Here is a 13479-nt window from a genome sequence, read left to right as displayed (position 1 = left end):
AAGGACTGGTAACTTTCAAAGGGGACCTGTTACCTAGACATCAAAAGCTGTATAATAAAAGTATTTTCAAATTATATATGAAACCCAAATTTCTTTTTATTAACACATCTATACCCATTATAAAAGCATTTAAAAATCCCAGCTGTCAATCAAATATTGCCTTTCCCGTCTCTATGCCTAGAGCACAAAGGGGATGACAAAGTTTGCCTTCATAACAGTGTCCAAAAATATTGCCTGCCTGCCTGCCTGCTTGCTGTGATTGTGTAATTCCAAGACTGAAAAAACAAGATTTATATTATTTACTGCATATAGTGTAAGTGAAGTTTATTTTGCTTGACAAACACAATAGTAAATAATTTGGAATTATTTCTTAGGGTGATAGGTCTCCCTTAAGAGTTTGCACTTTTCACAAGTTATTTCAGTTTAACTGAAGATGATTTCCTTCCTAGTATTTTAAAATATTTGCAGAACCAGCACATTCTCAGCAAATATTCCGTAGCATGTTTTTTATGGTTCATATACGCATACAATAACTAACCCAAAGAACAATGCTTCCATTTCCATTACTGTATGAAATTTAATTTTAGAGCATCGAGTATTTTTTTCTGTTTGTTTCACAGGAGTATTCTATAATCCCATATAGTCTTGCTAGGCATTATAACTCATATTATTTAATTTTACTTTTGATGAAAAGAATAAACCTGGGTAAGATTTGTTTGCCATCAATAGAACTGTTTGATAATATTTCTTTCTCATGTGTTTATTAGAAGGTATTAATGGGACTCATATATTTCCTGCTTAGCTCTCTGTTCTAATTGTTCCTTGGACGCACATTATGAAAAATCGTACCAAACCTCATATCTGACAACAATATCTGTAAGGGTGGTCAGCTTAAGGCTGCGAGACACAAGTGACCCATTGTAGCCCTATATGATATGTGACCTATCACACGTTTCACTTATAATAGAGTCTGTCACATACTGTATGTTGACCGGTCTGCAGCTATGGGCTGTGGGAATCATTTAGGGGCAGCTTTATCAAAATGTGAACTCTAGCTTTCACCCATTGATAAAAAAAACATCCCATCAGCAGAAAAAGAAGATTTACTGGGGACGTCTTTGAAAGCACAAATCTCCCTGCTAAAGGGCTGTACTTGCCTTGGGCCTTTAGTGAAGCTTTAGTTCTCTGTAAAACTGCAACTGCATTTTTAGCACTGCAGTTGAATTTAAGCTATTCAATCTATTGGCAAGCCTGAAAAGTAATGAAAGCTAATTACAATTTTATTGCAACTTATCTCAGCTGATAAAACCTACTTAGTAATGTGTACATTAGTTACAATGTGCCTCCCTATGGTTTTTAAGTAGTGATTTGCTGTAATTTGCTGCAATCTATTTCAGACATCGACTACAATAATATGATTTTGAAATTAAGCATTTTATGGGCCTTGGGATGGACTTACCTAGTAGGTAAGTATGCTTTAATTGTAATTTAAATTAGTAAATTGGCTTGTACAACAGACTTTCATGCAATGAGTTAATTGTAGGTTTCTGTGGGTATGTTTATGTCCAGGCAAATGCAAAGGAAAGTATTTATTTTATATTTTATGCGAAACTTATTGATAAGTGGGCAGAGCTTATTCATTAAGCACATATTTAAGACCTTTGCTAGACCTAGAATGGTCTCAGAAATTGTATGCATGCTCACGAGCACACAACTTAGAGGCAACATTGGTAATAGGTAATTTGAGACCTGACTTTAAAAGTTAAAACCCTATGGATAAACCATATGGAATTGTATTTCAAAGCTTTCTTCATGTTGGTAACTATATTGCACCTGTATAGAATACTCTTTCACATAGTGATGTACAGGTTATACAGTTAGCCATTAGAAACAACTGATTTGTTTAACTTGATTTATAAGGGTGATAATCTACAGCTCTCAAACCTATACTAAACTGTAATACCCAGAACTCAATATGAGTTATGAACTGCAGTCCAATGAGAGCTGGAGGTTCTAGCCTACAGTGGTTGTAGGAAGGATCTACACTGAAAATGTATGATGTTAAAGTTATACATTAATATATTAACATTTTTCATTATAGATGCAAATGATATTAATTGGGAGGTACAGCGCTATGACGGATGGTACAATAATCTGGCATATCACAGTACTGGTTCACCAGGTGGGTAAAGTTGCCAAAATTGTCATCTTTTTCTCAATAAATATCATTACCAGTGTGTATTCTTTTCTTTGGAGTGTATAAGAGCAGTTCACAAAAATATATCTTACAGACAATTTGGCAGAATCAGTTACAAAATCTATAGGGGATGAAATCACCGAAGGCACTAGCCTTGGTGCAAGGTCTGTGTATATATATCTAAAGCAGTCCAACACCACATACTGAAAGTAAATAAGTGCTCCAAAATCCTACAGCGATTTTGCATGTACTTCAAACTGTCTAATACCACCAGCAGAGACCAAATAAATGCTTTGGTACCATACAGTTAAGTTGTATATGTGCTCAATAAAGGTAAAATTTAAAATAAAAAGAAATCACAGTAATATCCCACCCCCATTAAGACACACAGGATACAATGTTATAGAATATCCATTTAGGCTATCACACAGTGTTGCAGTATATACTTTGCTGCAAGAAATGAGAATACATCCTGCATAGGAAGGCACCGAACTATGACTGTGCATTTGGACTTTATCTTTGTTAAGCACACATGCAACTTCACAGTATTGTTTTGGAGCTTTCATTTACATTCTATATATGGAACCGGACAATTTAAAATTTTTGCACCTATAGTAAAGTTTTAATTTCTGAAATCCTTACTGTGAAATGTTCTATACCTATGAGATTTGTTTTCACTCGAAAGGATTGTAAGGCATGCCATTTGCTGGGAGCAGACAATTACTGAGCTGTTATGAATTTCACAATCCCAAAATCTGTGTATAGCTTGAAGCAACAGACTGAACCTCTGTTATTTGCCAATAGTTTATTATTAGTTACTAATAACAGATAATGAGAGCGTAATATCAAGAGATCACGAGAATGTGTTCCCTTTGCTGTGATATTCATAGGAAACATAACTTCTTGTATTTCATCAGGTTCTAAACTGTTACGACATATCCCTGCATTTTATACTGATGGAGTATATCAAGTACCAAAGGAACCAGAGTTGCCAAACCCACGTAGCATTAGTAATGTGGTGACAAAAGGAAAATCGGGTCTTCCATCTTCTAGGAACTTGACAGTTATGGCAATATCTTTTGGTAAGATAATATATTGCACTAGACACAGGTGCAAGTACCTTGACAACAAAACATATATATATGTATCTAATGAATCAAGCAAAGGACTTTTTATAACAGCAGTACACAAGTCCACATTTATTACAGTTCAGGTATGGGACCTGTTATCCAGAATGCTCGGGACCCAGGATTTTCCGGATAAGGGGTCTTTCCATAATTTGGATCTCCATACCTTATGTCTACTAAAAAATTATTTAAACAGTAATTTAACCCGATAATATTGTTTTGACTACAATAAGGATTAATTATATCTTAGTTCGGATCACGTACAAGGTACTTTTTTATTATTTCAGAGAAAAAAGAAATACTTTTTAAAAAAGTTAATTATTTGATTAAAATTGAGTCTATGGGAGATGACCTTTCCGTAATTCGGAATTTTCTGGATGACGGGTTTCCGGATAACGGGTCCTATACCTGTATATAATGTCTCCCTGAATTTCCAAAAATTCTGATTAATGGAAGATGTTTGAACAAAATAAAATGCATACTACAGAATTACTTAGCATACAGATTTACATGATAAAATATAATATAACAATAGATAACAAATAAAAGACAAATACACCTTGGAACAACATTACAGGAATATTTGGATTTGGTCAGTCCAAAGAGTTATTTGTTTCAAAGCATTATTACATAGTGGGTCTTTGCATAGATTTGTCCTTTCTTTATATTCTGTTGCTTTTTAGGTGCAATATGTATCTTTCGCATAGGAGATAGAGGGTGGCCATTCCATGCAATACTTAGCTCTTACGTTGGTAGAACTATGTAGGCAACCCCATGGTGATCAAGATGCCATTCCCTGACAGACAGGTTTTTGATCAGCAAATTTCTCCATGATAAACAAGATGTTGAGCAAAATGTACCATGTTCTATTATTGAGGGATAGTGATACTCCTGTGTTCCTTTTTTATTCCTTTCAACCAACTTTACAATGCAGTAGTGACGGGACCAATGGAGCTCCCTTGCTGTATATGCTACACTTCAGGAGAGATATAAGCCACCCCTTAACAAAACTGTGTTGATTTTAAATGTTCTTCCTTTAGGATGTTAATAATATAACTATCCTTACAGACAGTAGGGAACTTTTATGTTTTCCTAAATAATTCATGTCCCAGTGTACAAGATGTAAAGTGGGCCTGTGGCCCCTAGCCAAAAAGAAAGGTAGAATCCATATCTTTAACAACAGAATTTTACCTTAATGCCCATGTAGAACCCATAATGATGGCTAGGGAATTCCTTGTGTGTACTGTATTTGGGCATTTAGCAGCTTCTAACAACAAGTAAAGCCATTTAAGTGTTATATTTCTAATTATTTTAAAATGGACTTCTGTCCTATGAATGTTTTTGTGGTTATGTAAAGATTTGTAAGGACATGCTGTTAACATTTGTTTTCAGGTTACCATGTGCTTTCAGAAGTAGTGTATACAGGGAAACCTGCTTGTCCAGCTGAATTTCTAAATATTGAGATTCCTAAGGGTGATTTAGTTTTTGATCGCACAAATACAAGCAAAGTGGTAATACCATTCCAAAGAAGTAAATGGTATCCAGACACAGGAAGAAGCCCCAATAATCCACGGGACCATGTAAGCACAACATTGTTTTTATTTAGCCTATTATATACCACTGATTTCTTTTTGTTCCTTACAGAAAATTGTGGCCTACTAGTAAAGATATCAACCAGATGAATAAGAAAATAAATTCATGACTGAATTCTAAGAAAATATAATGAGCATTTACTAGGTCTACTCAAAGGGGGACAGTTGGACTAATGGGCTTGAACACAAAATATATATCTCCAGTGCAGAAAAATCACAATTTTTTTTGCAGGTTAACTCTGTATCAGCATGGATTGATGGCAGTTCCATATACGGTTCTTCTCACTCTTGGTGTGATGCTTTAAGAAACTTCTCTGGAGGAAAACTGGCTTCTGGGCCTGATGAAGGGGTTCCAAGATTTGCAAAAAGTGATCTCCCGATGTGGAAAGTGCCAAATCCTTCTACTGGAGAAACAGGCAATAATGGGTTATACGGTGAGTTCTGGGATTCAGATGTAATTTAAAGCCATGTTTCATATAAGATAGCCATGGTTCTCCAAATATATAAATGTAGGCTGTATTTATCTTGAAGATGCAACAGAATACATTGCAACAGATGAAACTGCATGGCATTTTCTTAACATTATGTTAAGTTACTTAACATTGTATGTTAAACATTGTCATGCAATCTATACACATTATTAGAATCTGGATATTGACATCTGTAAAATAATATTCTTTTTCGTTGTTTTATTTTTTTTTTAAGCCTTCGGCAATGCTAGGGCCAACGAAAGTCCATTTCTTCAGTCTCTTGGCATACTTTGGTTTAGATACCACAATTACAAGGCACAAGAGTTTGCAAAAGAAAATCCTGAGTGGTCAGATGAAGTATTGTTTCAACATGCTAGGAAATGGGTGATTGCTGTTTACCAGGTAACTTGCAAAAAAGGAGGAAAATGCAGACAAGATAGAATAGGAAGTGCCTAAATAACTATGTGTCAATACAAATTGCATTTAAACAAAGCATTCACATAAGCTTTATAACAAAGTTATTAATAGGCTTTTAAATGGTGCCCAATTAGGACTAAATGGGGCTCTAGGCAGTGTAGAACACCATTACACCACCTTCCCACAATGCACATAGCAAAAACTTTATCTTTGAGCATAAACCGCTCTGTGATTAGACAGGATACATAAGCTGGAAAACATGGGAGAAAAAGATGTTACTAAGCCACAGTAAACAGCTTGCCAGTAACAAAGTTGGGTCCAGGTGCTCTGCCATAGACCTACACCTTCAAGAGATATTTCACTAAAAAAAGATTATGGCAGGCACTCAGATCCCAAGGACCTGTCTATGGACAAGTAAAAGCGGATTTTATTTTAAACAAAAGTAGAACACTCCAAAGCCTTAGACTTTTAATGTATACAGCACTTAGTCATTGTCTGAAATAAATTACGTGACACATATATATATAAACCCACTACCCACCAATGGGTTTACCAATGGGCAAAGGAGGGAAAGATAATAAAACAGAGTAGATAACCATTTGCTAAAAAGGCATTTTCAAGGTAAGCACAATTGTTTCCAGTATCAAAATACATCAAAGTCTTAATTTAAGACCATTGGGTTTCTAGTTTTTAGGGTAAAAGTGCATTTTACCTCATGCTAAGCACCCCACTATGATTCTGTCTCTGCCTGTTATGCAAGAAAACTATTTCTTTCTATTAAACATGTTTTTATCTCTCTAGAATATTGTTTTTTATGAATGGCTGCCTGCATTTTTGTCAAGAAATGTGACTGCATACAAAGGTAATTCATATTCAAAAGAGCTTCTCTGTTTCAACATATATAATGTACTTGTTTGCATTCCTTTGGATTTGTCTTTCCATAAGCAATAACAAACACAAAGGTTGCCTAGGTGCAGTTACCCAGCATCTTGCCATTAAACAAGTGACCAGTAAATGCTACCTGTTGCTTGGTCTAGATGTCTAGAATTTGAGATTTTGGGAGTGAAGTTAGAGCTTGCCACAGTTTGCTAGAGTGAAATTCCACCACTCACCATTCATTTCTATGGGATTTTTAAAAGAGTATTTATCAAGAAGTGAACGTGAACGCTCACCCTTTGATAAATACACCTTTAAAAATGCCATAGCTATGAATGGAGAGTGGCAGAAGATCACTCTAGCAGACTGTGGCAAGCTCTAACTTCACTCTTTGATAAATATACCCATTTGTGTTTTTTTTTGTATAACCCCACCTATAAAGAGAGATGAAAAAAAAAATCTATATATGTAATCTAAATCTAAATGTATATCCCTATGTTTAACACACATAAACATTCAGAAACCATTCTGTTCCATGGGGTGATAGAGCTCAGTTGCAGTACAGATTATTATTTTCACTTCAAATTTTCCATAAAGCATAGCCAGTTGTACTGATCAGATCCCAAGTTTTTGCCCCTGTTGTTGTATCAGCGTAGCACATATGCAAAGCAAATGGGAGTAGCTTTTCTCACTTCAAAAATTATCAATTTTCCCAGAATACTTTATAAAATGAAACTTACCTATTTAGATTAAAGCTTAGCCAGAGTGGGAGCTGATTCAGTTTCAACTACAGACTAATTCACCCTTGTTGGTGCTCATTAGTTTCCTTGAAGTAAAAAAATAAATCAAAATATAATCAAAATTTAAAAAAAGTGTGACAGTGTGGTATATTAAACATAATTTTATATTTTATTCAGGTTACCAGCAGCATGTGGATCCAAGTATCTCCCCAGTATTTACGGTTCAATTATCACAAATGATATATACCATGATGCCTTCAGGCATCTATATGAGGTAATTCTATGAATTTATTTCAAAGTGTACTACATTAAATTAAAGGGAAAATAAAGCCCCCCTTTTTAACGTATCTGATTCAAAAGATTGAAAGGAAAACATAATTATCTGTACTCACAAGGTTCATTTCTCAACTACCTTTTGCCTTTTGCAACCCCCTACCTAAATGTATTGTATTGAAATTATAGATTTGGGACTTCCCTTTGCTTTTCGGAGAATCTGTGCACTACCCACTATGGAAATCAGAGGGACTTCAAATTCCAGAATCCATCGTTTTTATGCACCCCTTTTACATAAACCCAACTGAATAAGTTCATGTCAAAAAGAGGGCTATATTTTCCCTACAGCTTATAAAAAAACGATATAAATCTCATTTATAAATCTTTTTATGGTGTATTAAATTATGATTCACTGAATATAATGCACATTATCCATAGCTATACTTCAAACTAAAGTGGAACTGTGGTTCTCACTTGAATATATTGTGTTGTTAAATTATTCAGAAGAATTACCCATTTTAGACAAAGCATATTAAATTTCAGTACCTCTTAACATTACATTTAGTTTTGTTCAATGAATTCAACTTTTCTACGCAGAAATAAAGATTGTAATTTTCAAAATGTGTCCGGATCTAATGGAAGTGTGTGGCCAGCTCTACGACTGTGTAATAACTACTGGAACAGAGAGGTTGGTACTTGAGATAATGAAGAGAGAAATATATCATATACATTTTTAACATGAAACAATCAATGATTTATTGAGAGGTTCTATTGTCTGGAAATAATAAAAGCATGACAATCATTTAGTTCACTTAGGGTGTCCTGGGTCTGGAAATAATAAAACCATACAACGTACTTCACAAGAAAGTTAAAACAATGCTTAATTGCAGTTGAGCAATGGTGTGTTCTCCGATTGTTTCCAATTACATTATATTTATAGTATTTCAGGATTTATCATTTATTGTGATTAGCCTACCATATAATGCTTATAACATTCTTTTGGATTATCTAATAAAAAAAAAATACAAGGTAGTGTACAAAATCGTAATACAGATATTTGCGAGCATCTCCAACTGCTTTACCTTTCACCCAAACATGTAAAGTGCAGCTCCATCTGTACTGTTCATTACCCTTTGCAAAAAGAATCCCTATCACATGCAGGCCACGCAAAGCCTACTCAATTTTTATATTTTGAAAACCTTTGCATGAAAGGAAGGAAAGCAATTGATGGCAGAAAAAGCAAGTGAGATTAAGCTTTCTCTTAGGTTTCTTGACATTACTTCCTACAAACAGAATCTTTAATATATATTTCACCATATGTACTGGAATTAATAAAAGGATAATGATGTATGTTTTACATTCATTTTCTAATATTTCAGAACTCTAACTTGAAGAATTCCTCCAGTACAGATGAGATCTTGATGGGTATGGCTTCTCAAATAGCTGAAAAAGAAGACAATATTTTAGTAAATGATTTAACAGGTAAGGCAGGTCATTGAAATACTTAGTAGTTTGAAGAACAGGCTTGTTGGTCATGCCAAGAGTTTGCATGAATGCGTGTGCAAGCTCTCCCATATCCCATTTTATTGTGCTGCTGGGTAACATACATAAGGGTTGTCTGAGCAGATCTTCCTATCCATCAATAATATTCAAGAAGCTCTGAAATTATAGTGTACCATTTGTGAACTCTGTTTTCAATCTTGGGGTGCAGTTGTGCTATAATTGTAAACTGTGTCCTCTTAACAAATTACGTAGTAATGGTTGTCTGTTGTCTGTTTGGCAAACTAATGGCCTAATAATTCAGAAAGTGCTCACACACTAATGATAGCATTATTATGTAATGGTACTACAATAACTTTTTATGTTTGCAGATTACTGCTATGGGCAAATAAAATATTCCCGCACAGATTTATTTGCTGCTAGTATACTGCATGCAAGAGACCTAGGCTTACCCAATTATAATAAGGTTTGTGAATACTACCAATGCCCTCTTCTGGAGAACTGGGAGAAAATGACAGATAAAGAGCTTGGAAAAAAGGTTAGTACTGTTTAACTGATTTTCGGTAATAAAATAAGGTAAGCTAACTAAAATTGTAAAGCATCAGCTAAGAATGATACAATAATAAATAGAAATGAAATCAGACAAAAAGCACAAGTTATATTAATTACTGCTAAGGCATTGGTGCAAGAAGCCTTATGCAACATTTTTTAGTTTGCCTTAATTAACTACTCACTACTACTATTAATTACTAAAGGGTAGCACCATCTTTTTTCTTATATTAATCCAGGGACCAAAGAATGTATGTAAAAAGGGCAATCAGTATCCTGTGCCTGTGCATATGGACTGTGATGGATACTGCTTTGTTATAGCCTGTGACTTATAACAATGGCTTCCACCAAGCAGTGATGAACTGTTTTTTTAATCAAATATTGCATATATGTACTTTTACCAGTTGCATATCTCCTAAGAATAAATCCAAATAAAATGTAATGAAGCAAAATGTAATAGAATCTGAATGTTTCAGATTAACTTCAATAGCAATGCTATCTCTGCTCATGTCCAATTGTTTCATTTTATTTAGCTTGCATCACTGTATGGAAATGACACTGAAAAACTGGAGTTTATTCCAGGACTCTTGGCAGAGATGGCTGGGAATTCAATTAATTTTTTTTCTGACATCGTCCTAGAACAATTTTATCGTTTAAGGGATGGGGATCGATTTTGGTTTGAGAATGTTAAAAATGGGTAAGTATTTGTGGAGCCCTAAAAATAACCATTATATTGGATAGAAAGATCATTAAAAAATGCATTCAATATGTTCATCATATCTATGAGTAAAACAAAAGTTAAACTTTAATATGTATAAGAGAAATAACATTTGTTGTAATGTATTAATTTATGGATACAAAGCAATACATCAGTATTACTACTACACCGCTACTACTCCACTTAGACCTGTCTGTTCCGAGTTCATGGGAGACCCTATGAAATGCAAAGTATATTTAATTTCTCTTTAGTTAGTGCCCATAAAACATTTGATTGAGGCATAGAAGTTTTGTAACAAAGAGTACACTAAACACTTCTATAAGTGTTTCTCATATTTTTCTTTACGCTTTTTACATCAGAGTTTAATAAACTGTAGTTATAACTCATTTAGGTTATATATTATATGAAGGGACCCTAATCCATAAAATGCACTAGATTTAGAAATTAATTTACAAATTACAAAACATTATAAAATATCCCAAGTAACAAATGTTAGTACAGAAAACCTTAAATAGTCATTTACAATGTATGAAACATATGAAGGCATAGTTAGCAATTTTCGATAAACTCTGAATTTTACTGAGCTGGAATATTTGCTTAGATATTAAAAAATATGAATATAAAAGAAATTTTGAATTGGAGCATTGAATAAGAATAAATGCAATATAGTTTTGAATGGATTTTTTAATTCATGTTGGGTTTTATGCAGTTTATTTTCAAAGAAAGACATAGACAACATTCGCAACATAAAGCTCCAGAATGTGCTCGTTGCTGTCACAGATGCTGGTGATACAATACAACAAAATGTCTTCTTCTTGAAAGAAGGTGAGGACTTTTGTTTTTATTTAGAAGAGTATGATAAGGAGAAATTTACTTTTTTATCAACTTTTTAGTGTAAGGTGGAGTCTAAACCAGTGGCTCCCAAACTGTCAGGCCAGTACCTGGATCAGGCCCCAAAGTAGCCAAAGGGAGTGCCAAATCTGAAGGCTACTCAGGGTATCTTGAATATTTATTGGACTGCTGGAAAATTATCATTATTATTACATGTTCATATATATCTTTAATGACTGGAGGATAAAGGGGCATGAATATATATTTCTTCATTAAAATCTGTACTTGAACAAAAATCATGTAACCTTCATTGTGAAACATAAGCATATTAATAGTAACATTGTGGTAACTAGGGGGCCCAAGAGTGCAGAGGCCCTAATTAATGACATGCCTTGGTATAATTGGTCAACACACTAATGTCTTGGGATCTAAGTTGAATTTGTTGTGGGGCCCAGTGATATCTTCTTACACAACTGCTTATATGGTCATGACACTCCTCAGAGACTTCTATTATCTATATACTGTATGCTATAATTGGGGATTCTTTATTCCCTATATAATATGCACCATACTTGGATTAACCAGTTGGTTACAAAGTTCTTCTGCTTTGCTTGCGTCTGTGGAGTTGTAAGTGCTAACTAAAATTCTGAAAAAACAGTAATATTTGCTGGCAAAGACACCCTTTAGGTGTTGTGCTCTAAGTGGAGAGCAGGAAAGGAAAAATGAGAATCGCATTAAGTGACTATAGAGGGGAATTTCATATGTACAAAAATGATTTACACAGAGTTCCTATGAATCTGCATAAAAATGACTAGCTTCTGTCATGAACTTTTTACACCTGCACCTTTATAATATCAGTGTTCAAATACTTTCTTTGTATGTAAACAATTATTACAACTAGTGATTGGCGAAATGTTTCGCCAGGCATGGATTCGCTGCAAATTTCCGGGTTTCACCATTTGCGGATTGTTTCGCGAAACAGATGAAAACATTTGCGGGCGTCAAAAGAATAGTCACGGCCGACAATTTTTTTTTATGCGCGCCATTTTCACTGTTTCGCTGAAAAATTCACGATTACATTACATTTTTACATTAACATTTATTTATAAAGCGCCAACATATTCCGCAGCGCTGTACAATAAGTGGGTTACATACATTGGACATACAGAGTAACATATAAAGCAATCAGTTACCGATACAAGAGGTGAAGAGTGCCCTGGCCAAAAGAGCTTACAATCTACAAAGAGAAAGGGTTGAGACACAAGGTGTGGGAATGGGCATGACCAGAGTTGTGAAAGGTGTGGCACAGGGTATTGCTAAACTAGATCAGGGTAAGCTTCTCTGAAGCTTTCAAAAGGTTCGCAAAACGGTGAAAAATTCGCTCATCACTAATTACAACACTTTCTGCAATATTTTTCATTTATTCATGGGAAGGTCATATACACAGCAAGTCTTTCTGCTGTGTACTTGATATTATATAATCTTTATAGGTAAGAGTCAAAAAAGATTGATTTCTGCTGCATGATTATTATAAATATGCTACCCCTGTTTGTTTAATTATAAAGGATATTTTTTTCTTGCCAGATGATCCATGTCCTCAACCCAAACAATTACAATCTGAGGAATTAGAAGAGTGTGTTCCTTTTACTGTTACAGACTACTTTGAGGGCTGTGCTGCTGGCTTTGGAATTACCATTGTGGCTCTGTGTTGCTTGCCTCTAGGTATGGAAATATTTAATGACTTTCTTGGATGTCTTGTTCCATCATAAACAATATTGGATACTGCCCTAAAGAGAATCAGCTGCTTTTATGGTCACCTTTTTTGTCTTAATTTTATAAGGCAAAATTTAAATTAAAACATATATTTAGCACTTTAGAACAGGTATAGGACCCGTTATCCAGAATGCTCGGGACCAAGGTGATAAGAGGTCTTTCCGTAATTTGCATCTCCATACCTTAGGTCTACTAAAAAAATAAATAAAACATTAATGAAATCCAATGTGATTGTTTTGCATCCAATAAGGATTAATTATATCTTAGTTGGGATCAAATACAAGGTACTGTTTTATTATTACAGAGAAAAAGGAAATCAGTTGTAAAAATCTGAATTATTTCATTAAAATGGAGTCTATGGGAGACGGGCTTTCCGTCAGAGCTTTCTGGATATTGGGTGACAGGATAATGGATTG

General features: G+C 34.4%; 1 protein-coding gene across 1 annotated transcript in view; it reads left to right on the top strand.

The window, feature by feature from the left end:
- The window catches only part of duox2 (dual oxidase 2), a 37357-nt gene that overhangs the window by 3098 nt on the left and 20780 nt on the right, over positions 1-13479 (top strand). The window contains exons 2-15 of the mRNA XM_018092411.2: positions 1398-1466; positions 2102-2182; positions 3115-3279; positions 4717-4904; positions 5149-5350; positions 5622-5788; positions 6605-6665; positions 7597-7693; positions 8290-8380; positions 9072-9174; positions 9564-9730; positions 10275-10438; positions 11169-11284; positions 12875-13012. Of these exons, the coding sequence (XP_017947900.2) occupies positions 1415-1466; positions 2102-2182; positions 3115-3279; positions 4717-4904; positions 5149-5350; positions 5622-5788; positions 6605-6665; positions 7597-7693; positions 8290-8380; positions 9072-9174; positions 9564-9730; positions 10275-10438; positions 11169-11284; positions 12875-13012 (1792 nt within the window). The 5' untranslated portion in view covers positions 1398-1414. The remainder of the gene's footprint in view (positions 1-1397; positions 1467-2101; positions 2183-3114; positions 3280-4716; positions 4905-5148; positions 5351-5621; positions 5789-6604; positions 6666-7596; positions 7694-8289; positions 8381-9071; positions 9175-9563; positions 9731-10274; positions 10439-11168; positions 11285-12874; positions 13013-13479) is intronic.

The sequence above is a fragment of the Xenopus tropicalis genome, chromosome 3 (genome assembly GCF_000004195.4).
Source record: "Xenopus tropicalis strain Nigerian chromosome 3, UCB_Xtro_10.0, whole genome shotgun sequence".
NCBI lineage: Eukaryota > Metazoa > Chordata > Amphibia > Anura > Pipidae > Xenopus > Xenopus tropicalis.
The sequence above is the reverse complement of the archived record's forward strand: the minus strand, read 5'-3'. Positions and strand labels throughout refer to the sequence as shown.